This window comes from Pongo pygmaeus, chromosome 2 (genome assembly GCF_028885625.2).
Source record: "Pongo pygmaeus isolate AG05252 chromosome 2, NHGRI_mPonPyg2-v2.0_pri, whole genome shotgun sequence".
Classification (NCBI taxonomy): Eukaryota; Metazoa; Chordata; class Mammalia; order Primates; family Hominidae; genus Pongo; species Pongo pygmaeus.
Window position 1 is genome coordinate 63,316,668 of NC_085930.1, and position 23,770 is coordinate 63,340,437.

A 23,770-nucleotide genomic window follows, 5' to 3' on the forward strand; every position below is an offset into this window, starting at 1 on the left:
GTCATGTGAGATTTCAGCCATGGACTCACACACATGCAATGGCTTTTTCCTTTGTGGACAAACTCCTTCCCATCCTTCAAAGTCAGTCTAAAAAACCCTTCTCAGTGGACTCCCAGACAGAGCTAATTCCTCTTCCTCTGCACACCCAGAAGCTTTACAAATCCCTGAAATCCTAAGACCCATAGCAGTGCCATTAAGAATAGCGGTGCTGGTGCCAGGCCTCCTGAGTGTGAAACTTGGCTCCATCCTTACCAGCTGTGTGACCTTGGGCAAGTTGCTTAACCTCTCTGTGCCAAGTTATTTATTTAAATTCTGTCTTGTTCCAAAATGGACCAATAATTGCTTCTGAACATGCACTTGGATAAAATCAAATGAAAACATGCTCAGTAGGATGTCGAGGACAGAGGGCAAAGGGGAGATGCTGTTTCCCATCTGCCTCTTTGTGTCTTGGTCCTACATTGCATAGCATGGCAGGCACTCAGAGAAACGCCACACGAAAGCTCTCCCATAATCCACGGCATGACCTTTCCAGGAGCTTGGGGGTCCACAAAAGTAAACTCCAAAGGAGCAGTGAGAGAGACAGAAACGTGGCAAAACTTACAATTGCCAATCTTAATCACTCATTTTAATGCATCTGTATGGAGAGCAAATTTTTTTTAAGAGAAGGAGCAGAGAAACGAGGCAAGGCTTCCAGTCGCCAATCTTAATCACTTATTTAAATGCACCTGTATGGAGAGCAAATTTTGTTTCGAGAAGGAGCAGATACAGGAGTTTGAGACCTGCCTGGGCAACATGGCGAAAACCTCATCACTACAAAAAATGTAAAACCTAGCCAGGCATGGTGGCACCTGCCTGTAGTCCCAGATACCAGAGAGGCTGAGGTGGGAGGACCATCTGAGCCCAGACAGTGTGTTGCAGTGAGTGGAGACTGCGCCACTGCACTCCAGCCCAGGTGACAGAGTGAGACGCTGTGTCACACACACACACACACACACACACACAAAAAAAAAAAAAAAAAAAGAGAGAGAGAAAGAGAAAGAGGGAGAAAGAAGGGGCAGATATAACTCCAGCTGCCTGGGTGCCATGTGCCTGTCCTCCCTGACTGAAGAGGCTGTAGATGGAGGGAATGGAGGCGAGTGGGGTGAGGGTCTGTTAGAGTAGTTCACATGCATTCCTTCCCGCATGGTTGAAGCTAAGACTGCTCCAAAGTGGCCTCTGTGCCCTGGTGAAGGCCAGGTTCTTCATGGCGAGCCTCTCCCTGACCACTGCCAGGGTACCGGTGGCCAAATTGAGTGCGTGTACCCCTGTCCCTGCATGATTTGAGTTGTCCAGGAAATGTCCACTAAATTCAGGTCTTCCCTCTGCAATCTGACCCTCACCACCCACCCTGTGGCTGAGACCTTGGCATCACTGCTGGTCAAGGGAAACTTGCCTGGCACCTGGACCCTTCCCCCAGAAACAGATCTCAAGTCGCCCAAAGAGGAAGGCACCATGGGAAGTGGGCGACAGGGCAGGGTCTTCAGTTTGCAGATACAAAAGCACAAGTAGTCCTGCCCCAGATTTAGAACCTGGATTATTCTAAAGGTGCCACTAGTGTTGGGCTGGCAGGAGCCAGTGTGGGGCGGCCCAGGAATTGTGGCTAAATTCCATGCTGGGGTCACTGTTCTGGAGGGAACCCACAAGAAGCCTCGGGTCCCTAACTACCGGGCAGCCCTTTCCCACTAACTGCAGGACACGTGGAAGAAATATGAGGCTCGTGTGTTCCCACGTGGCCAGGAACTCCATGGGAGCCAGGCCTTGTCTGTCTGGTTCTCTGTTGCCAGATGCACTGTGCAGCTGCACAGGTTGTTGACACCCACCATTTAGTGCCCTGCCACCATCACCCCACCCTTCTTGGTGTCTGACCCTCAGTTGGTGCCAGCACACACTGGTGGGTTGGAGGGCAGGGGAAATTGGGTGTAGCCTGCCACCCCTTCTCACGGACAGGTAGAGGAGGAGTCTCGGGTGTCCATTAAGATCAGCCTGGTCAGTCCTGAGCCAATGTGGAGGAATCCCAGGAGTGTGCAAGGCTAAGGCCCAGCTGGGTCTGGGACGGGGCAGAGCCTGCCAGGTGTGGCTGGAGCCTGTGACCAACTGGCCCTGCCTATCAAGCCCAGAGGCGGGCAGATCCTCCACCCAGCTCACTCGGTCTTCACAGAAAGCTAGGTGGCCACTCCATGTGGCAGGCTGCTGGGTTCATCTTCCCTAAGTCCCATCTTACCGAGAGAAAACTGATACCTAGGAGAGGTAGTTGGAACATTGGTGGGAGGGCCCTGGAGGGTCTCCAAGCTCAAGGGTTTCTAAGCTGAGACCTGCAGAGACGCCCTGGCACTGTTCACGCAGTCAAAGAGTCTGTGCTTTATCTGGCTTATGTCCTGGGGTTCTGTGCAAATTCTCTTGGAATCTGCCATTTAGAAAAAAAAAGTTTGGAAAGCACTGTTCCCTGTCTCCAGATGAAAAAACTGATGCCTAGTGAGGGAAGAGTCGTTTGCCAAAGTCCCAGGGCAAGTTAGGAACAGGCTCTCTCTCTCTGCCTGAGAGCCCTGGAGGAAGCCCCAGGCATGCCACCTTCAAAGAACCCCTGTCCAGACCCAGGCTGCAGGGGTGGGGCATGTTGGACCCTGTCCTGGAGCCAGCCTTGACAATAGCCATGTCCCCTTTAAGCAGAGAGCCGCCCGCTGCAGTGGGTGGACTCGGTGCCCAGCCAGTGGGAGCTGTGAGCTTCCCTCCCACAGCCCCTCCCTGGGGAGGGGAGGGAGGGCCAAGCAGCGTGGCTCCCGAGGGAGTTGGTGGGCAGCAGGGGAGACAATAGCGAACATGCTGTGTGGGCTCAGCCGGGAGACCCCTGGAGAGGCGGGTACGTAATGGGGGGTCTGTGAGCAGAGTGATGGGGCTGAACACATAGATCCCTCTGGAGCTGCTGCCCAGAGAGAGGGGACTGGATGGCTGAGACCTGGTACTGCCACTCCCTGGAGACCCAGGGCTTGGGGAGGGTGGGGCAGGATACTTGCTGGGGCTGTCTGTCTGACCCTGGCCACTGTCCTGCAGCAGGATGGCTGAGCCTCCCGCAGGGCTATCCAGCACAGGGAGGCAGAACAGGCAGGTCTGGAGGTTCCGAGGGCAGTGCTCAGCCTTGTAGGAGGAAGGCTGATCCCATCTGGGTGTGAGCGAAGCCTTTTGCCCAATCTCAGGATCTGCACAGCTGCCTGGTGGGAGTGAGTGTCCGACCCAGAGGGGTGAGAGCCCAAGGCCCATGGGCAAGGTGGTGGTGAGGAGTTCCTGTGCCGGCACAGGTGGGCAGGAGACGGGATCTCAGCAGGAGGAGAAACTCTGGTTTGGGGGTCTGACTGGTGAGCCCCTGGGGCTCTGGGAATGTGTGGGATAGGGGATCACAGCTGCCACATTCCTGGGTGTGCTGAGGCTGGGACCCAGGGGAGGGGCAGACAACGATTGTTCCATCTGTCTCTCCAGCCTCAGCCTGGGCTCACCCTATTCCTCCAAAGAGGGAGCTTGGGGCCTGGACCAGAACATACTGCATTCACTGCCCTGGGGTTGCCTCACTGGTTTCTTCCCACGCTCTTGACATATCTTTGCACAACAGCTCCAAGGGCAAGGACTGTGGTCCCAGTGGACAGAGGAGGAAACCAAGGCTCAGGGAGGGCAGTGGCCGAGCTGGGATTGACACCCAGATGCCTTTTACAGCAGAGCCCCCAGCCCTGCTTCTGAGGGCCCAGTGGACTTTGAGTCCCACCTCCCTCCCCATGGCAAGGAGCAGAGCCAGGTCACCTCTGGACCCAGCCTTAGTGACCCAGAAAAAATAACACTAATGATCATAATAGCTGGCTGTTGTCAAGAGCTTCCTCTGGGCCAGGCTCTGTTCTAAGCTTTCTGTGCATTTTCTCATTTAATCCTCATAACTACACTGCCACTTGGGTACTGTTATTCTCTCCATTTTGCAGTTGGGAAAACTGAGGCAGAGAGATGCTAAGCGACTTGTTCAAGGTTATATAACCAGAAGTGACAAAGCTGGGATTTGACCCGATGGGCCCACCCATCCTTGGCAACTGCACTGTAAACGGAGGCTCTGCCTTCTTGGCCTGGGCACATCTGTTCTTTCAACCCAAGGCCCAGGTGAGTGGGGTCACCTTGCTTGGCTGTGGTCAGGGCCACAAAGGCAGCAGTGCCCTGGAGACCTTACCTGGGGCACTGCCCGGGAGGTGTCTCCCCCTCCTCATGGGCCTATGACCTCCACCTCGGCCCAGGCTCAGCATCAACTGCCTGGGCCTTTGCCCAGTCTCCTCCCTGGCCTCCTGGCCTCCACCCCTTTGCTGCCATGGGAGGAAGCTTGCCAAAACACAAATCTGCTTAGCTCCTGAGCCTGGCATTCAAGGCCCTTCCTGACCTGTCTGACATTTTCTCTCTCTGATGACTTACTTGACCTCTACCCTCACCACTGTAGCCTGCACCCTAGGTCTCCTCTCCAGATCACAGAACCTCATGATCACATTTGCTTCAGTTTGCATCAGCACCAAGGCTCTTCTTCCAAAAAGTGTAAAGATGGAGCTTCAGGCACAGTGGGATCCAGATGCTCAATTAACATCATTAGGACTCTAGGTCTCTTCGTAGCTTGCTCTGCTTCACTTTAGTGAGCTTCATTTCCAGGCAGACTCTCTCCTCTCCTTGACAGTTCCTGGCACCTTCAAACTTAAGGTCAACCAGCTCAGTCATCCCTAAGGAAAGACAGCCTATTTCCAGTAGTTCCAGCAAATGTCCCAGAAACAGCTGTCATTGGTCCAACTTGTATCACATGCCCACCTCTGACTGATCACTGAGCCTCTGATTGGCCAGGCCTGGTCATGTGACCTCCCCTGGAGCTGGTAAGGGCAGCCATATACCTCCACATTTGGCACAGAAGACTGCAGCCCTGAGAAGTCAGCCCACTGGCAGTGTGCCTCGGTGAGTGCCAGGATTGGAGCTGGGCTCTGTGGACCAGGCAGCCCTGTGCCCTTTCTGTGCTCCTGATGGACTCTGGGTGGGTCCCTTCTCAGGCCCCACACCCTGGGCATATCCAGTCTCACTCCAGGGAGTCTTGTTTTCCTGTCACTAACCCCAGAGCTCTGGCAGGAAGGGATCGTGACCTATCTGAGTTGGCCAGGGCTGGGGCACACAGTAGGCCTGAACACAGATTTTGGCAGGAAGTCCCTCTCCATGTTCACTCTCCTGCCTTGAGGACGGGAGGCCTGCTCTGACTCCACAGCCACAAAGACATCTTTGTTCCAGGCCTGCTAGGTCTGAGCAGGCACTTGCTGCCATGCTCGGGGCAGGGAAGTCTCTGTGGGTGTGGGTGTACATGTGTGAAGGTCCCCCTGCTGTGCCCTGGGCTGCCCACTCCTCCGAGGGGCCCTCACCAGACCTACCCCTTGGCTCTGAGACTCCTTGAGCAGGCCTGGCCTCCTACTCCACAGCAGGGGCTGTGGCCATGGGGGATCATTCGCCTGAGTTTGCGTCCTGGCTCTGTCTCTTCCTAGTCTCTGACCTTGAGAAACTCATTCCACCTCTTTGATTCTCATTCTCCTAATCTGTAAATGGGAATTGAATTAAAAAAATATTTGCTGAGCATGTACTACATGCCAGACAATGTTGTCTGCGCTGCACGCAGCAGTGAGCAGACAGACAGAAGCCCGGCCCCCTGGAGCTGACATCCCAGTAAGAATAGTCGTGAATAGTTAGATGGTGTTGATTGCCCAGAGGAACATGAAGCAGGGAGGGAGCGGAGAGGAGGTGTGGAGGTACAGGGTGCGTGTGTAAGTTCAAACAGGCAGATGGGGAAGGCCTCCCTGAGGAGGTGACATTTCTACAAGTTCCTGAAGGAGTTGAGAGGGGAGTTTTGATGATGTCTGGGGAAGAGTTTTGTGGGCAGAGGGAACAGCTGATGCAAAGGCCCTAGGGGGGTGTAAGTCTGGTGGGCCTTGGGTCGAAAGGACAGATGTGCCCAGGCCAGGAAGGCTTCACCTCCATTTAGAGTGCAGTTGCCAAGGTGGGGTGGGCCCATAGGGTCAAATCTCCGCTTTGTCACTTCTGGCTGTGTCACCAGGAACAAGTCACTTAGCATCTCTGTGCCTCAGTTTTCCCAGCTGTAAAATGGGGAGAATAACAGTGCCCAAGTGGCAGTGTGGTTATGAGGATTAAGTGAGAAAATGCACAGTGTGCTGGAGTGGAGCCAGCCAGGGCGAGCATCAGGAGGTGAAGTCAGGGGACCGGGGACTGACAGTTGTGAGGACTTCTGCTTCTACTCTCCCTGAGCTGGACGCAGTCTTCTTATGACTACAGGCAGCCACCACTGGGAAACTGAATGGTTCTGTGGGTGACCCTGATTTTGAGGTCATGTTCCTTGAGATTGCTGGTTTTAGAGTGGGGCAGGAGAGCAGGACCCAGAACGCAGAAGGCCCCCAACTTGAGACTGCACCCCCACTCTCCCATGGTGGGATGTTGGCCTGCGTGTGGCTCAGGCCTGCTGGGCAGGAGCCCCTCTCCCTGTGTGGAGGAGGATTGTGGGAGTGGCGGCCTCTCCAGGTGATGCCATGGGTCCTGCTAGCCCTGATGCACCCAGCCTGTGAGTGCCTGAGCCCTAACTCAGGGGTTCTTGGGGTATTGGAGCTGTCACCTTCCCAGTGCCCTGATGCTTCTCATTTGGGGTCTGTTGCCCTCCTGTTTGGAGGGAAAGAGCAGAGCCAAGGGTTCAGGGCATGGTCTGTTGTGAGGTCAGGGAGCCCTGGGTTCCAGGTGTCTCTGCAGCTCACCAGCTCAGTGGCTTCTCTGGGCCTCAGGCTCCCTATCTGTAAACTGAGGACAATCGGTGAGCCTCCCTCCATGGTTCTTAGGACAATTAACTGACTTAGCATCCATAAAATGCTTAGAGCAGGCCTGGCCCAGGGGAGGGCCCAACACTGGGTGCTACTTATTAAGGTTCTTTATTTTTTTCTTTGCAATCCTTGGCAACAAATGAATGAGGCTTCAAATTTTTAAATCTATTGATACATTTCTTTTTGTCTCCCTGAAAAATGTGCTTCTGCCGAGCTTATCTGATCTTTCTATGCTGCTCTCCCCATGGAAGCTGGGCTTCCCGGGAGGCTTGTCACCCCGTGGGGATTGGAACTGTCATTCAGAGGTCAGCCTGTAACTGGCTTTGAGGCATCTCCATCAAGCCCTTGGCCTGTTGCAGCCCTCAGTGGCCAGGGAGGAATGCCCAAAGGAGCTGCGGCTCTGCCTGGAGCTGAACAGCCCCGGGGCTGCAGGCATTACAGCAACTTCCAGGCTTGCATGGATGGGGGAGTAGGCAGAAAGGTGCCCAGAGGGTAGGGCCAGACCCCTTAGGGAGCCAGAAGGCCTGGGCTTCAATCCTGGCTCTGCCACTCAGAAGCTCTGTGCCCCTGGGCAGTTCCCTTGACCTCTCTGTGCCTCAGTAGGCCTGGGTTCAAATCCCGGCCCTGCCCTTTATCATGGGATATTACTTAACCTCTCTGTGCCTCAGTTTCCTCATCTGTAAAATGAGAATCATGATTATACCGCCTCAAAAGTGGTGAGGATTAAATGAGATCATGCTTAGGAAGCACAGAAACCAGCACTTAATCACTAGGAGCTGTCATCATGATTGATCTAGGAAAACCTTTCAACAAGGTGAGGGAAGCAGGCAGGAAGGGAACCGTCATGTTTTATGGTTTCTGTGCACACTTCCCCACAGTTCCTCCCAGCAACCCACGAGGTGGGCACCAGTACCCCCATTTTGCAGAGGAGAAGTCTGAGGCTCAGAGAGAAGTGACTTGTCCCAGGTCCCTTAGCCAGTTGGCAGCCGATTTAGAATCGAAGTCCCAAGTTGGACTGACTCCAAAGCCTATCCCTCCCTTCCCACCATATCAACAATCCCTTCCACGGTGGGGCGAAGCTGGCCGGGGCTGGACCGTCACTTGGTGGAGTGCTTAGCGCACATGTCCTCTTCAGCACCCAGGGTCCCGGTGAGCTGGCATGGTCCTGGCTGACAGCTCACCGTCCCTGCAAATCATGTCCTGTTTGCCCCAAGTGGAGCCTCTGGGCATTTGTTTTCTCAGTGGTCCCTTTTGAGATGCTGAGTCCTCCCTCCAGCAGGCTCACAGAGCAGGGCAGCAGTCAAAGCCGGCTGACTTTATAGTCCCGCCCACTCCCCCACACTTCTTTCCAGCCACCCCGCTTAGGCAGGACCCTGGCGAAGGCAGCCTGGCAAGGAGTTGACTTCCTTTTCCCTTTGTCAAAGCTCAATAGCCCCCTGGGGCTCCAGAGAGTGGGAGATAATGAAGGCAAATTAGCCATGATTTCAAGAGAAATAAAATAAAAAAGAAGCCCACCCACCTCGGCTGCAGCGTGGGCCTGAGTACCAGGTGTACAGGTCTGAGCTCCAAGCACGTTTCTCCCTCTGTCCCTCCTCCCCTGACTTGCACACCCCACATTTGCCGGGACTGGCTGGCACCACTGCGGAAATGAATTTTCCTCTGAAGCGAGTTCCTACAGGACGATTGACTGAAGGCAAAAGCTCATAATTGCCCATTGCTGGAAGGAGGAGACAGGGAAAAAAAAAACATGGATAAAAATATCTCTGTTTTTTATGCACGTTTCCAGCTGAAAATTGGTGGGAAAGATGTTTTTGAAAAGCCTTCATCTCTAAGCATATAATTACCAGGTCCTGGAACAAAAAAGAGAGAGTGGGAGAGAGCAAGCATGTTCTCTGAGGAGGGGGCCTAGGGTCTGAACCCCCAAGGGGGTTTTCTATAAATAAAGTAATCCCCTCAACTTCTCAAGCTCTGGCCAACTGGAGTCAGCCATGGGAGAGACACCCTCATTTTACAGAGGGGGAAATGGAGGCTCGAGTCACACAGCCAATTGGTAATTCTAACCCTATTTTGATTCTTGGTTTGGATGCTGCCTCAGTTCCCCCCATCTGAGGATGTTTGTGAAAGAGAGGCCCTATGTCCCCTCTGAATAGGCATCAGCAAACACTGCAGCATTCCTTCTGGGCACCTTTCTGACTATGCCGGGGGTCTTGGGTGCTCAGAAGCCTCTCATCTGGCAACTCGCCTATCAAGAATGGCTTCTTGACTTCCACAAGAGGCCACCAAGGGCACACCCTGAGATGCACATGCATTCCCTAGGGAAGTCTCTCCAGGCCTCGCCTGCTGCCCACTGACTCTTTGCACACAGTAGTATGACTTGTTTTGCAGCACACAGTCAAGTCTCTGACAGCTGGGAAAAGAGATGGCTCACAGCCTGAACCCCAAACCGGCCAAAAATTGTAGCAGGAAGGGAGTTGCGGCCACTCGGTGTTGAGACCAGCAGACTCTTGCACCTCCGCTGTCCCTAAGGTGTCACTGTAACCCAGTTTAGCACCTGGTAGTGCACTGGAGCAAAATCTGAATATTGGGATGAGGAAAGGGAAGACAGGCAGTGTCAGAGACAAACTTGGAGGGCACCGCAGAGACCCAGGGCATGGGTCCTCCCCTTCGCCAGCCAACATCAGGCACCCTGTGCTTCAGCATCCAGCTTTTGGGGGTGCCATTGTTCCTCCATCTGAATTTCTGACTTGTTTTTACAATTAGGGCTCACAGCTCCACATCCACTCTGGGATTCCACTGCTCTGAATTTGGTGAACTTGGGCTTTGGTTTCCTTATCCTTTCCTTAAGAGATAATCCTTCTCCCTCCCCCACTTTCCTCTTAGGATTCATAAACCTGGAGCTAGCAAGCTTATCTCTGGTCTTCCCAAGACAGCTGGAGATAGAGAGGGATTTTCCAGGGACAGAATCTAATCTGCACAGGATAAGACGTATTTTAATTCCAGAATTGCCCTCATGAAATACCAGAGACGTTCACTGTCACAGTTGATAGAACCCAGTCTTTTTGATTTTATTAGCTCAGAAACACCTTGTTGAATCTAAATGAAGTGCGTATTAGGAAACCGTAATGGGAGGCATTATACTTAATGGGGTGTTGCCCGAATCCGTGGCGGCTGATGTGAACTGGAGGTGGAAGGGGGATGAGCGGAGCTGCTGAGGACCCAACCCCAGGGGACCTGGAAATGATTCCTGGCTTAACTGCTATTTGATTTGTTATTTATCAGCTGCTGGCAAGCAAAGAGAGCCCAGCCCTGGTCTGGCGGAGCACGGTAGTTGGCGACTGGGACCTTTCTCAGTGGTTACAGCTGCAGGTGGGAACGCTCTCAGGCTTCCGTAGGCCCAAGTTGAGCAGCAATACTGACTCAGGCTGAGCCCCGCCCTCAACTCAGCAGGATCCGGCCCGGAACCAGGTTGAGCCCCACCTCCGACTCAGGCTGAGCCCCGCCCTTAACTCAGTCTGAGCCCCGCCCTTAACTCAGGCTGAGCCTGGCCCAGACCCAGATTGAGCCCCTCCCCTAACTCAGGTTGAGCCCCGCCCCTGACCCAGGTTGAGTCCCCTCCTGACTATAGAGCAATGGTTCTCAATTGGGGGCGATAAGGTTCCCCTAGGGCACATTTGGCAATGTTTGGAGTCATTTTTGTTTGCCACAGATGCTCCTGGCGTCTGGTGGTTAGATGCCAGAGATGCTGCTCAGCTTCTTACAATGCAGAAGAGAAGCCTCCACCACAAGGAATCATCTGGCAAAAAATACCCATAGTGCGAAGGCTGAGAAACTTCCCGTAGACTGAGCCCTGTTTCCGGTTCTGGCTGAGCCCCGACCCTGGCCCAGATTGAGTCTTGACCTTGACTCAGGCCACTCATACCCTGACTGACCCAGCCCTGGCTGAACCCTCATGAAAAAGACCTGGCTGGAGCAGAGTGGGGGAAGTGGCCTCTGCCACGTGCGGGGACCGAACCTTCTCCCGTCCTTTCTCCCGCTGCCGCTGAGAATGGGAGGGCGCGTGGGCCGCTGGGTCAGGTCTCACTTTCCATGGGTGTGAGGTAGGGGAGGAGAGTGAAGTTCCCACAGCTGGCGAATGGCAGAGCCAGGATCTCTACTCCCTGGCTGACCCCTGAGCCTCTTCTGCTAACACTAGGCTAAGCTGGAGCCGCAGAGGTTGGAGTGGTAGGAGAGCCCTTCTTCAAGGGCAGGCGGGGGCATGTGCGGGCTCAGATGAGGCCTGAGGAAGGAGCAGAAGGTGCCCAGGAGGGCTGAGCTCTGAGGCAGCGCAGGGAGCCCACCAGCTTGATGGTGCATCCCTTCTCACTTTGGCACCTGTTCTTGCCCGTGTCAGCCCAGTACTGAGAAAGGAGACTTAGATGAGGAATGTGAAAAAAAATAACCCGGTCGATGGGGCCTCGAGCACACGGTAGAATACGCAAAGGGGCCTGGGGTCTGCTTCCAGCTCTTGGTAGACGCTGCTTTGGCCAAAGACCTTCCTTTTCTGAGCCTGTTTCCTCGTCTGTAAAATGGGTGTGATCGCAGCACCTACCTCCTCCCAAGGCCACCGTGAGAAGTGAATGAGGTGGAATGAGACAATGTGGTGGTGTACACAAGGCATGGCTGCTGCAGGATCTGTGAGTTTCCTTCCCCTCTCTGTCAGCACAGAGGAGAAACCAGAATATGCCCCATCAGGCTGAACACTGCCCTTAACTCAGGCAGAGCCCCACAAAATGAGGCATGTGCAAAAGGAGGGATGCTGCAGGGAGGCTGGGGCCCAGCAGGTGACCAGACAACCTTCCAGCTTCAAACTCCTTTGAAATGCTCAGGTGCATCACAGGAAAGTAAGGAAAACCTCGGGCATCAGAAATGAAGCGAGTGAGAGTATCAAGGAGATAAGGATGTCTGTGTAATCACCCCATCAACTTTGTAAGGGAGGTCTGGCCAGTCCAATAAAGCAAATAAGAGAAATGAAAGGTATAAAGTTTAGAAAGTAAGAAATAAAACTGTCATTTTCACAGGTGATATGATTATGTATATAGAAAATCCAAAAGAATCTATGGCTAAACTTAGAATTAATACGTGAATTTAAAAGTTCAGAATATGTGCTCGCTTAGGCAGCACAGATACTAAAATTGGAATGATACAGAGAAGATTAGCATGGCCTCTGTGCAAGAATGACACACAAATTTGTGAAGTCTTCTGTATTTTTGCAAAAAAAATAGAAAGAATGAATAAGACCTAGTATTTGATAGCACACTAGGGTGACTATAGTCAATAATGATGTGATTGTACATTTAAAAATAACTAAAAGGATTTAATTGCATTGTTTGTAACACAAAGGATAAATGCTTGAGGTGATGGATATACCCCATTTACTTTGACGTGATTATTATGCAGTACCTTCCTGTATCAAAATACCTCATCTACCCCATAGATATATACACCTACTACATACCCACAAGAATTAAAAATAAATTTTTTAAGCTCAGAATATAAAACGAACTGTATATTTTTACACCAGGAACAAATAATTAGAAAATGAAATTTGAAAAACAATCCAATTTCTGTAGCTTTAACACACTTTAAATGCCTAGGAATACATTTAATGAAAGTGGTATAAGACTTTTTCTCATATAAGTACACAGTGTTCTTAGGAGAAATTAAAGATAAAAATGAATGGAGGAATATACTGTGATCATTGACTAGAAGATTCAATATTGTCTCCCAAAGAAAAAGACATCAGTTCTCCACAAATGGGCCTATAAATGCATTTCCACTCAAAAAATGAAGAGAAATGGAAAACAAGCAGGATGAGTGCAGGTGATGCTGGGGCTTCCCTGCTGGGGTGGCAGCAGGAATGGGGGGGATGTTTGTGCATCTGGTAGCCAAGGGCTTGGGTTTTAATGGCTCAGAGATACAGGAAAAAGTACCTTGTACTTTCCCAAGTTGGTACTGAGACCCCGGTGTAAAGCCAGGACCTTTGAAGAGATCTACCCTCAGTGAAAGAGGAGACTTGGAAAATATTCACCCGTCTATCAGGGAGCTAAAACAAAAACTTATTTGTCTCAACTCAGCCTCCAGTGGTCTCTTTTGAGGATTTGTGATCTAAGGTGTGCCTCTTGTTTCTGGTGAACATTAGAATTTATAATACCACCACGATTCTGGAATCTTTGAGCCAAGATTGGTATTTACAATACCATGGGGGTATTGTAAATTCTATTGAGTGTTGTAAATACTCATAATCATTGGTATCAGGGTAATGATACTTTGACAAGCACCCAGGGGAAGGAATGGAAAATTCTCTCTGGACCCTGGAGCCCTACAACCAGGCTGAATAGAATTCCCACAGTTGAAGCCCCACTAAAGATGAGCTCATAATCCAACAATTACCAACCACACGAGGAAACAGTCTACTCTAAGGGAGAGTCATCAGACACCTAGACAGAAGAAATACCTCCCAAGAGTTTGAGATAATGGAAAAATAGAATAATAGATGAATGTTCAAAAGATTTAAAATTATTAGAAACATAAGGAGCAACAGAAAAAGGAAGAGCAAAATGTAAAAACAGAACAAGGATAAAAGCAAAATAATCAAACAAAGCTTTCAAGAGCCATAAGTGTACTGTTGGAATTAAAATTTGGAATGGGTATTAGACTAATAATTATGGTATTACTTTGTAAGGTGGGATATAATACTTTTGTTATATAAGAAATATGTTCCTATTTAGAAATGCATATTGAAATATTTAAAGGTGAAATTGCATTATGCCCAGGATTTGTTTTAAAATATTTCAGCGTAGATAAAAAATAAATGGACTAAATATGGCAAAGTGTTAATGATTGTTAAAACTACCTGTTAGGTAAATCCAATTCATTATACAAGTGTTTTTCCTTTTTTTTTTTTTTTTGAGACGGAGTCTCACTCTGTCGCCCAGGCTGGAATGCAGTGGCACGGTCTCGGCTCACTGCCAGCTCCACCTCCCGGGTTCACGCCATTCACCTGCCTCAGCCTCCCAGGTAGCTGGGACTACAGGTGCCTGCCACCACGCCCAGCTAATTTTTTTTTTTTTTTTTGTATTTTTAGTAGAGATGGGGTTTCACCGTGTTAGCCAGGATAGTTTGATCTCCTGACCTCATGATCCACCCCCATCAGCCTCCCAAAGTGCTGGGATTACAGGCGTGAGCCACCGCGCCCAGCCACAGTTGTTTTTCAAACTTTAGTGTGACACAGAGTCACCTAGAAGGCTTTTCAAAGCGCACATTATTACATCTGACAATGGATTTGTATCCAGAATATATGAAAACTCAATAACAAGGAAACAAACAACCCAACTTAAAAATGAGCAAAAGCTTTGGCACTTCCCCAAAGAAGATATAGATGAATGGCAAGTTAAAAAAAAGTGCCCAACCTCACTAGTCATTAGACAAATGCAAATTAAAATCACAGTAAGATACCTCTGCACATGTATTAGCATGACTGATTTTTTTTTTAACTGGGGAGACAGGGTTTTGCTGTGTTGCCCAGGCTGGTCTTGAATTCCTGGGCTCAAGCAATCCTACCCTAGCCTCCCAAAGTGTTGGGGTTACAGGTATGAGCCAATGTGCCCAGCCTAAATTTTTTGTTTAAACCCTAACTGATATTACCAAGTGCTGATGAGGATACACAGCGATTGAAACTTTTTTACATTGTTGGTTGAGTGCAAAATGGCACAGCCACTTTGAAACCATTTGGCAGTTTCTTATAAAGTTAACCATATTCTTGCCATACCACCTAGCAATGCCGTTCCTGGATGAAGCAGAAACTTATGTTCAAATGAAAACCTGTATGCAAATGTTTATTATGGCTTTATTCAAAATCACCAAAAACTGGAAACACAAGTCAATAGCTAAACAAACTTGTACATCCATTGGATGCAACCCAAGTGATCCATAAAAAGATGCAAACTACAGATACACACGACACTGTGACTGAATCTCAAATGATTATGCTAAACGTAAGAAACTAGACTCAAAAGCGTACATACTGAGTGACTCCACTTACATGACATTCTGGAGAAGACAAATGATAGAGACTGAAAACAGATAAGTGCTTGTGGGGAACAGAGGATGGGGGAGGGACTGACTACAGTGGAACAACAAGGGAGAATTTTGGGGGCCAATAGAAATGTTCTAAAACTTGGTTGTGGTGGTGGTCAGTAGACATTTTCCAAAGCTCATCGACATGTTTACCACAAAGGTAAATTTTACTATATTTAAATTTTTATTTATTTTTATTTTTTATTTTTTGAGATGGAGTCTCACTCTGTCACCCAGACTGGAGTGATGTGGTGCGGTCTCGACTCACTGCAACCTCCGTCTCCTGGGTTCAATTGATTCTCCTGCCTCAGCCTCCCAAGTAGCTGGGATTATAGGTGCCTGCCACCACACCCCACTAATTTTTGTCTTTTCAGTAGAGATGGGGTTTTGCCATGTTGGCCAGGTTGGTCTCGAACTCCTGACCTCAGGTGATCCACCCACCTTGACCTCCCAAAGTGCTGGGATTACAGGTGTGAGCCACCATCCCCTGGTCTAAATGTTAAAAAGTGGAGAAAAATATAACTTAGACTAATATACTAATATACACACACATACAGATTCCTGGAGCTCACCCCCGGAGTGTTTCCTTTTTCAGGTCCTAGTTGGGGCCAAGAATTTTCCTTTCTTACCTCTCTTTCCTTCCTCCTTCCCTCCCTCTTCCCTCCCCTCCCCTCCCCTCACTTTCCTTCTTCCTTTCCTTCTTCCTTTCCTTTCTTTCCTTTCCTTTCTTTTCCTTTCCTTTCCTTTCCCTTTCCAAGTAATTAGAAAATGAAATTTGAAAAACAATCCAATTTCTGTGGCTTTAACACACTTTAAATGCCTAGGAAAGGCAATGGCTTGGAAAGGAAATCCCTTCCCTTCCCTTCCCTTCCCTTCCCTTCCCTTCCCTTCCCTTCCCTTCCCTTCCCTTCCCTTCCCTTCCCTTTCCTTCCCTTCCCTTTCTTCCTTCTTTCTCTCCCTCTCTCTCTCTTCTGTCTCTGTCTTTCTCTCTTTTTGAGACAGAGTGAGGGTCTCAGAGTCTGTCACTGGAGTGCAGTGGCACGATCACAGCTCACTGTAGTCTCGACCTCCCAAACTCAAGTGATCCCCCTACCTCAGCCTCCCAAGTAGCTGGGACTACAGGCACACACCACCATGCCCAGCCAATTTTTGCATTTTTTGTAGAGATGGGGTTTCACTATGTTGCCAAGGCTGGTCTTGAACCCCTGGGTTCAAGTGATCTGCCTGCCTCGGCCTCCCAAAGTTTTGAGATTACAGGCATGAGCCACTGTGCCCAGCCAAGAATGTACATTTCTGACAAGTTCCCAGGTGCTGTGTGCCTGGGGACCACATTTTGAGAATCTCTGCATCATACTGTTCTACCTTCTTTATGTTTGAAATGTATGAAAGATTTTCTACTAACTTAAAAGAAGCAAAAAAGACAGATTTCATTGCAGATTAGACATGTCTTAGAGAGATGAAGACATGGAAAATATGAGAGAATGGTGGATGTGGGTCATGGAGAATAAAATAGAAAGTCCTAAAGTACATCTATTAAGCTTTTCAAAAGAGAGAGAGCTGATGGAAACAATATTTGAAGAAACACAAGGGAGCGCTTTCTCAAATTAGAGTGAAGGAAGACAGACTTATCTCAGGCTGCCTAGAATGCCTGAGAATGTGATTCGTAAACTGTAAAGTGCAGTCCTCATGAGGAAGCATTAATCAGGTCCACCCAAGATTGAGTTTCCTCTTGGTCAGAGCTGTCTCACATGAGCTGCACTGCCTGCGTGTGAGAGAGCTCCCCATCCCAGCAGGTATGTAAGCACAGCCCTAGGTAGTAGAGTCAGCAGAACTGGGTTCTAATGCAGATTGCACAACTCTCCAGCTGTGTGACAATGGGCATGAGTTGGCCTTCTCTGAGCCTCAGCTTCCTTATCTGTACAGTGGAATAATCTGATCCATGGTAACAACATTCAGGGGGTTGTTGAGACAGTGAACCACAGAACGGCTGTGAAGCTCCCAATGTATAGTGTAGTGCTCAAAGAATGTTATTCAGCCCCAAGAGCAGGGGCCAGGCTTTCTTTGGGAGGAGGAGCCGTGAGGATTCTCCAGCAGAGAATCGGGTGGAGCTGGTGGCAGGAGGGAACCCATCTTACAGGCCACGTCCACGGAGTGGAAAATTACCGAAGCAGAGGAGGTCTGCAGGAATGGAAACGAAAGTGGAACTCGGCCTTTCCCTCTTTCTCCCCTGCAGACGATGGGCCCTACTCCAAAGGAGGCAAGGACGCAGGAGGGGCCGACGTTTCCCTGGCATGCCGCAGACAGAGCATTCCAGGTAATGAGGCTTCCCTCATTCCCTCTTTTTCTGCCCTGGAGGCACAGAGAGCCCTAGTGGGGGTCAGATGGCAACAGCTCTGCCACTAACTTGCTATGTGACCTTAGACCAGCCACTTAACTTCTCTGATTCTCCTCTGTGAAAAGGAGGTGGATCATCACCCAGGGCAATGCAGCAGAGTGCCCTACTAACCAGGTGCTCGCCTCAGTTATCTTAGAGCTGGGGGCCTGGGGTGGCCCCAGCTGCCCACTCAAGCCCCCATCCCCATCTGTTGGCAGAGGAGTTCCGAGGGATCACTGTGGTGGAGCTGATCAAGAAAGAAGGCAGCACGCTGGGCCTGACTATCTCAGGTGGCACCGACAAGGATGGAAAGCCCAGGGTCTCCAACCTGAGACCTGGGGGACTTGCAGCCAGGTGAGAAGTGGGCTTGGTGCGGCGGCAGGAGGCGGGTGCAGAGGAAATGATGGGAGCCCAGGGCCAGTGGAAAATGTACTGAAGGTCTTAGGCAAGGCAATCAGGCAGCTGTTTCCAGGAGCACCCATCAACTTGGTGTCTGCAGAGGGAAGGCCTCCAATGGAGGCTGTAATTCTGGGCCCTGGCTTCTCTTTTCTTTTACACCAGGGGCTTGGCCATAGCACCCCACAGTCACCAGGCCATATCTGCCCTCCAGACCTTTGCATATGCAGTCCCCTATGTCCAAAAGCCTGTTCCCCACAGCATCCTCCTGGCACACTCCTCTTTACCCCTCCACACTCAACACAGAGATCACTGCCTCCAGGAAGCCCTCCCTGACCCCAGGCCAAGGCAGCTGCACTGCTCTGTTCCTGAAGCCCCACATGCACATTTCTGCACACATTTTCTGATTTCCCTTGTCATTTGCCCCTGTGGCTCCCTTGGACTGTGAGGCCTGGGAGTTAGCCTCTCAGTCACTGCTTCCCTGGGCCTCACACAATGCAGGTGCAGATAAATGTCCAATTGAACAGCAGGAAGGCTGGTGGTGAGAAGTCAGGAAGAGCATTAGGGAATAGCAAAGGATGTGATGATCTGGTCACTCTGCAGGCTTGTCTGAGACACCCCTGCACAAGGAAAAGCAGGCAGACCAGTGTAGGGGGAAAGCCTGGGATCTGGGTGTCAGTCTCTGCACTCTGTTATGCGCTGTGTGACCCTGGACAAGTGTCTGACCTCTCTAAGCCTCAGCTTCCCCGTTTGTGAAATGAGGATCCAGTGATCATAGGGATTCCAGAGGAGGGTGGTTGTGAATGCTAGGACTGCATGGGCCAGCACCTGTTACCATGTGTGCCCTGGCCTTCCTGCTCTAGGAGTGATCTGCTGAACATTGGTGACTATATTCGGTCTGTGAACGGGATCCACCTGACCAGGCTCCGCCACGATGAGATCATCACCCTGCTCAAGAATGTGGGCGAGCGCGTGGTGCTGGAGGTGGAGTATGAGCTGCCCCCGCCCGGTGGGTGCCCTTGGACGGGGAACTTTCTCCACTGCCTTGGTCGCGGGTGGACATGGCTACCTCCCCATCAGGGCCTGGGTGGTAGGGATCATGCAAGATGGAGTGGGTGGAACCTGGAGACTGGCCACAAGCATCCATACCTCGCCTAGGGGCTGTGCCTACAACCGCAGTATGCTGTCACCAGGAGGTGGTGGGACTCTATAGCCAATGTCATTTTACATATTTAGTTTCCAGATGCTTTTCCTTTAGCGGGGAAGGTTTTGGAAGCATTAGCTGAATAAGTTGTTCCCTGGTCTACCACACCCACACTCCACTGCCCTGCACTAAGTAACGGTGGTGTAGGGTTTCACCTAGCTTGGGATTTTCAAAGTTGGTCTAAAGTCATGAAGTTTGAGTAACTGTCTGGAATTCAACCCTGGCCTGAGCTTACCAGCCATGGACTCAAGCCTGAGTTCTGCCGTCGTCTCTGTGAGCATGGGCAGGCCCTTTCCTCTCTCTCAGTGGGATTAGGGGAGAGGATCCCGCTAAGCCTCACTTGTTTGACCTGTAAAATGGGCAAGGGTTTACCCTCCCTGTAATCTCTGTGACTGATCACCCAGTCCTCCTGGAATGAGCTTTGGGCACGTCTACTGGCCTGGAGATGTGACTGAGGGACTCAAAGGAGTCCTCCATTTCTCCCCAGCTCCTGAGAATAACCCCAGGATCATTTCAAAGACAGTGGACGTCTCCCTCTACAAGGAGGGCAATAGCTTTGGCTTTGTCCTTAGAGGTCAGTGAAAGAATTGCCCTTGGTATTGGGGCAGCAAGAAAGAGGCTAATACTAATTCCATGTGTGCACTGTTTTGCTTTGAATGTAATTTATGTATATCTCAGTTCTGACTTTAAGGAACACAGGACTGTTAAGGTAAGTATTCAATGGGAAAATCTGCCAAGCAATGAAGTGTGCTTGGTTGGGGAGAGTGAGAGGAGAAAGTTGTACCGGAAAATGATGGTGAAAGCTGCTACCGAGACTGAGAACAAAGTTTGGAGCTTCCTAGAGATCAGGGAAAAGGGGAAATAAGGTGAGGTCACAGAAGGGAGGCAAGCCATTTAACAGAGAGAGGACTTTGGTCATGTTACCCACTCCTTGCACCATCTCTTGGGAGGGTGTATTTATTGTTGGTGTCTCATAAGAGGGTCCATGAATAGCAAGGACAAGGTCCTCAAACAGGTTTTATTGAAGGAGCCTGCTCAGGGGCTGTGTGGGAACCTCTGGATGGGAAGGGGTGGGTAGATGATTCCTGCTTCTTGTCAAATCCTCTCCAGGAGGTGCCCATGAAGATGGGCACAAGTCCCGCCCGCTTGTCCTGACCTACGTGCGGCCCGGTGGCCCTGCCGACAGGTGAGCCGAGGCAGAAGAAATCCACACACTGCACTGACCTGCCCCCAGCTCCCCTGCGAAGAAGGTGGAGTTGGGGTCACCATGCCCGTTCCCCAGATGAAGAGATCGAGACCCTGAGGGAACGCTCCCTGCCCAGTGTCATTCAGGGAGTTGTTGGTGGAGCCGGGATGTAACTCCAAATGAGGGAAACCTCGAGCCCTTTCTTCGCCAACATGCTGCTGTCTCAGGGGTTGGGGTGTTTGCAGAGGGGCAGCCTTGGTGTCGTTCTTCCCTTTCCTGCTCCTTGGTTTTCCTGTCTGTAGAATGGTCCCTAAGAGTTGCTATGAGAGATTTGGGGGCACGCTGATTGTCCACTGCTGTAGCTGTCTGTGACTCAGTCTCCTGGGTCCTGGCTGATTGACCCAGCTCAGCCCCGCCTGGGCCCAGCCCAGAAGGGCCAGGAGAGAATGTGGGGAAAGAACATGTCCAGTTCCCAGCCCCTGATCCCCTGGCCTCCCCAGTGGGAGATTCCTGGCCATTTTAAGAGAAGCCTGGAACAGGCCTTGTCAGAAATCTAAATCTGTCCTTGGGACAGGGCCCTGTGATGAGCTATTCATAGAACCCCTGAGAATAGCTTTGGCCACCTGTTGGGAGAGGCATTCCAGGCTGGGGATGTGACCCAAACCGAGGTGAACCCTGCTAGGGCCCCTCCCCTGGCCCTTGCTGAGTTCTTTCCCAGGCGCGGGTTGTCATCAGGCCAGAATCACTGCTGAGAAACCAGGGTGAGGGTGGAGCAATGGGAAGGGACCAGGACAGTTCAGACCAGCCTGCAATGCTGTGTGGCATGGGCACAGCTCGCACCCTCTCTGAGCCCTGGTGCTCTCCTTTGTCCCTGAGGCAGGAGTTGGGGGCGACGCTTGAAGAGCACCCCCGGCTCAGTCATTTCAGGGTTCTGCACTGAGTCTGTGAATTACTGCGCACCCAGAGGAGTGGCAGGCGGCAGAGCCACCCCATCCTGTCTTCATCCCCCCTTGCTTTATGCAGCTCCCCACTCCTGGGGTGGCCATTCCTTCACTCACTCATGTGCCCCTTCACCCGTCCCCTCCTCCCCTTCCCCCACCCACTCCCTGCTTCTTCGTCCTCCACGCGCCGCTCCCCAGCGCCCTCCCAGACAGGCTGTGCCCAGTGCTGCTGCTGGGGCAGGCTGGTGACCGGCCCTTCCCTGCAGGGAGGGCTCCCTGAAGGTGGGCGACAGGCTGCTCAGCGTCGATGGAATCCCGCTGCACGGGGCCAGCCATGCCACCGCCCTGGCCACCCTGCGGCAGTGCAGCCACAAGGCACTCTTTCAGGTGGAGTATGATGTGGCCACCCATGGTGAGTTGGGGGCCTGAGTGTGTGGGTTGGGGCAGGAGGAGGCCTGGGATGGGGGGAGGTGGCAGTGGCCATGGATCTTTACCACTGCAAAGGCTGCATGACCTTATGACCTTGGGCCAGTCACAGCCTCTCTGTGCAGTAAATAGTATGTGCTAGGCGTTGTTTGATACGCTGGGGATCCAGCCTAGAACAACAGAATTGAGGTGTCTGTTCTCATGGAGCTGGCATTCTGGTGGAGAGAGGACAGTATCCAGAATAGATAAGATATGGTCTATGTCAGTTGGCAATAAGTGCTGTGGAAAAAAGAAAAGAGGCAGGGGAGAGAGATGGGACAGGCTGGGGGATGCTCTCTCACTAGGGGAGTGAGGGAATGAGCGAGGCATGGAATGTCCAGGGACAGCATTCCAGGAGGGCGGAAGAGTAAGTGCAAAGGCCCTGAGGCAGGAGCATGGCCAGCATGGTTGGTCACAGTGAGGAGGCTGCCGTGGTTGGCACAGGTGAGTGAAAGGAGGTGAGGGCAGAGCGGGGTGAGGTGGAAGCCGGGAGGCCATAGGAAGCGGCAGCAGCTGTCCAAGCAAGAGCTAAGGGACTGAACCAGGCTGGTGGCTAAGGAGGGGGAGAAGGCACGGGATTCAGGGAATATGATGACAGTCCAGCTGGCCTGATCTGCTGAGATTTGGACATGGGTGGGTGAGGGCAGGAGCTAAGGGTGCGGCCAAAGTTTTAATTTCCAGCCACTGGGTGTGTTAATGGAGGTGCCATTTTCTGAGATGGGGATGGGTTGTAGTGAACATTACAGTTTAGTGCTGGTATACCACAGGCTCTTAATAAACTCAAGCAAATTCATATCACCCAGCAAAGCCCTGGGATCACAGCCCCTCAGACCTGAGCTCCTGCCCCTCCTCCACTGCTATCTTAATCTGTCAAATTGATACAACATTTGGTAGAAGATAAAAAAAGAAAGAAAAAAATAAAATTTATGTTAATCAAATGGGTATAACAGTTTCTTCCAGGCAGCAAGGGTTAAATCAGGATAGCAGGGTAAGGCTGCGGAGGAAAGTGCTCGGTATTTGCGTTTCAAACTTTTTTTCTCCGTCATGCCAGACACGGTGGCTAATGCTTCGGGACCCTTGATGGTGGAAATAGTCAAGACACCAGGGTCTGCCCTGGGGATCTCGCTCACCACCACCTCCCTCCGGAACAAGTCAGTCATTACCATCGACCGCATCAAGCCAGCCAGCGTGGTGGACAGGTAAGGCACACCCTGGGTGCTGCCACCATGGAGGTGTGTGCAGGGGAGAGGCGGCCCAGAGCTTTGTCTGGCCTGGACCAGCCTCCACCTTCGCTCCCCTGCCTGGCCAGGAGCGGAGCCCTGCACCCTGGAGACCACATCCTGTCCATCGATGGCACCAGCACGGAACACTGCTCGCTGCTCGAGGCCACCAAGCTCCTGGCCAGCGTGTCAGAGAAGGTGCGGCTGGAGATCCTGCCTGTGCCTCAGAGTCAGCGGCCACTGAGGCCCTCAGAGGCAGGTGGGTCCCCTCAGTAGATCTCAGGGCCCAAACCTGGGCAGTCATGAGGCCTGAGAGGCCCGGGACCAGAGCCCTGGGCAGGCTGGGAGGAGCAGGCTAAAATGTACTAGGACAAATCTTCATTTGCACAGGGAAGCTCAAACTATTAAGAGCAGCAACTGAGGGTGGGGAGGTGGGGCAGAGAAACAACTTGAGGGTTTGAATTGAGTCTGCTGGCATAGATGCCCCCAAAGCCGGTTTCATCACTGGTTGCATTAATAGGAGTATAAGGGCTAGAATGAGGGAGGGAACAGTCCTGTGCTCTCTGCTACTCGGAGCTTAGATCCTGGGCTCTTTTCAGTGACTCTCAGCAGATCCAGAGGAGGCAGCTGGGAAGCTAGAGGGCCTGGAGTTTCTCCTTTGAAGAGTCAGGTTCTCCCAGCTATGAGCAGGGAGCTGGGTGCTGGGCATTTCCAAGAGCAGAGGAAGTGGGTGGTCTGGGGGTCCAGAGGGCACAGCTGGGGCCAGGGGCAGGGTGGAGGGTGGCCACAGAGGGTCAGCTTTCAGCTCAGGGCAGGAAACCACCTCCAGCAGCCCAAACCTTGGGCCTTGAGTGAAAGTCCCATCTTTGCTCCCAGCAGCTGGACAAGTGCCTTTCCCTCTCTGAGTCCCAGTCACCTCATCTGTAAAAAGGAGGGAGGACCTCTAATGCACAGACATGGGGGAGGC

At 51.5% G+C, this 23,770-nt stretch overlaps 1 protein-coding gene and 1 non-coding gene across 8 annotated transcripts in view; both read left to right on the plus strand.

Annotated features, from left to right (window-relative positions):
- The window catches only part of GRIP2 (glutamate receptor interacting protein 2), a 116,699-nt gene that overhangs the window by 61,832 nt on the left and 31,097 nt on the right, over positions 1–23,770 (plus strand). For 5 of the 7 annotated variants that reach the window (XM_054482254.1, XM_054482252.1, XM_054482256.1 and 2 more), the window contains exons 2-9: positions 17,251–17,331; positions 17,610–17,745; positions 18,651–18,796; positions 19,479–19,565; positions 20,102–20,177; positions 21,385–21,530; positions 22,635–22,782; positions 22,893–23,062. In XM_054482254.1, the coding sequence (XP_054338229.1) occupies positions 17,251–17,331; positions 17,610–17,745; positions 18,651–18,796; positions 19,479–19,565; positions 20,102–20,177; positions 21,385–21,530; positions 22,635–22,782; positions 22,893–23,062 (990 nt within the window). Of the gene's footprint in view, positions 1–2,815; positions 2,897–17,250; positions 17,332–17,609; positions 17,746–18,650; positions 18,797–19,478; positions 19,566–20,101; positions 20,178–21,384; positions 21,531–22,634; positions 22,783–22,892; positions 23,063–23,770 lie in introns of those variants that run through there. The other 2 variants (XM_054482255.2, XM_054482257.1) reach the window with 2 other exon arrangements.
- On the plus strand, positions 12,044–12,150 carry LOC129034298 (U6 spliceosomal RNA). Its single transcript, XR_008501804.1, has one exon. It is a non-coding gene; the product is annotated as a U6 spliceosomal RNA (small nuclear RNA).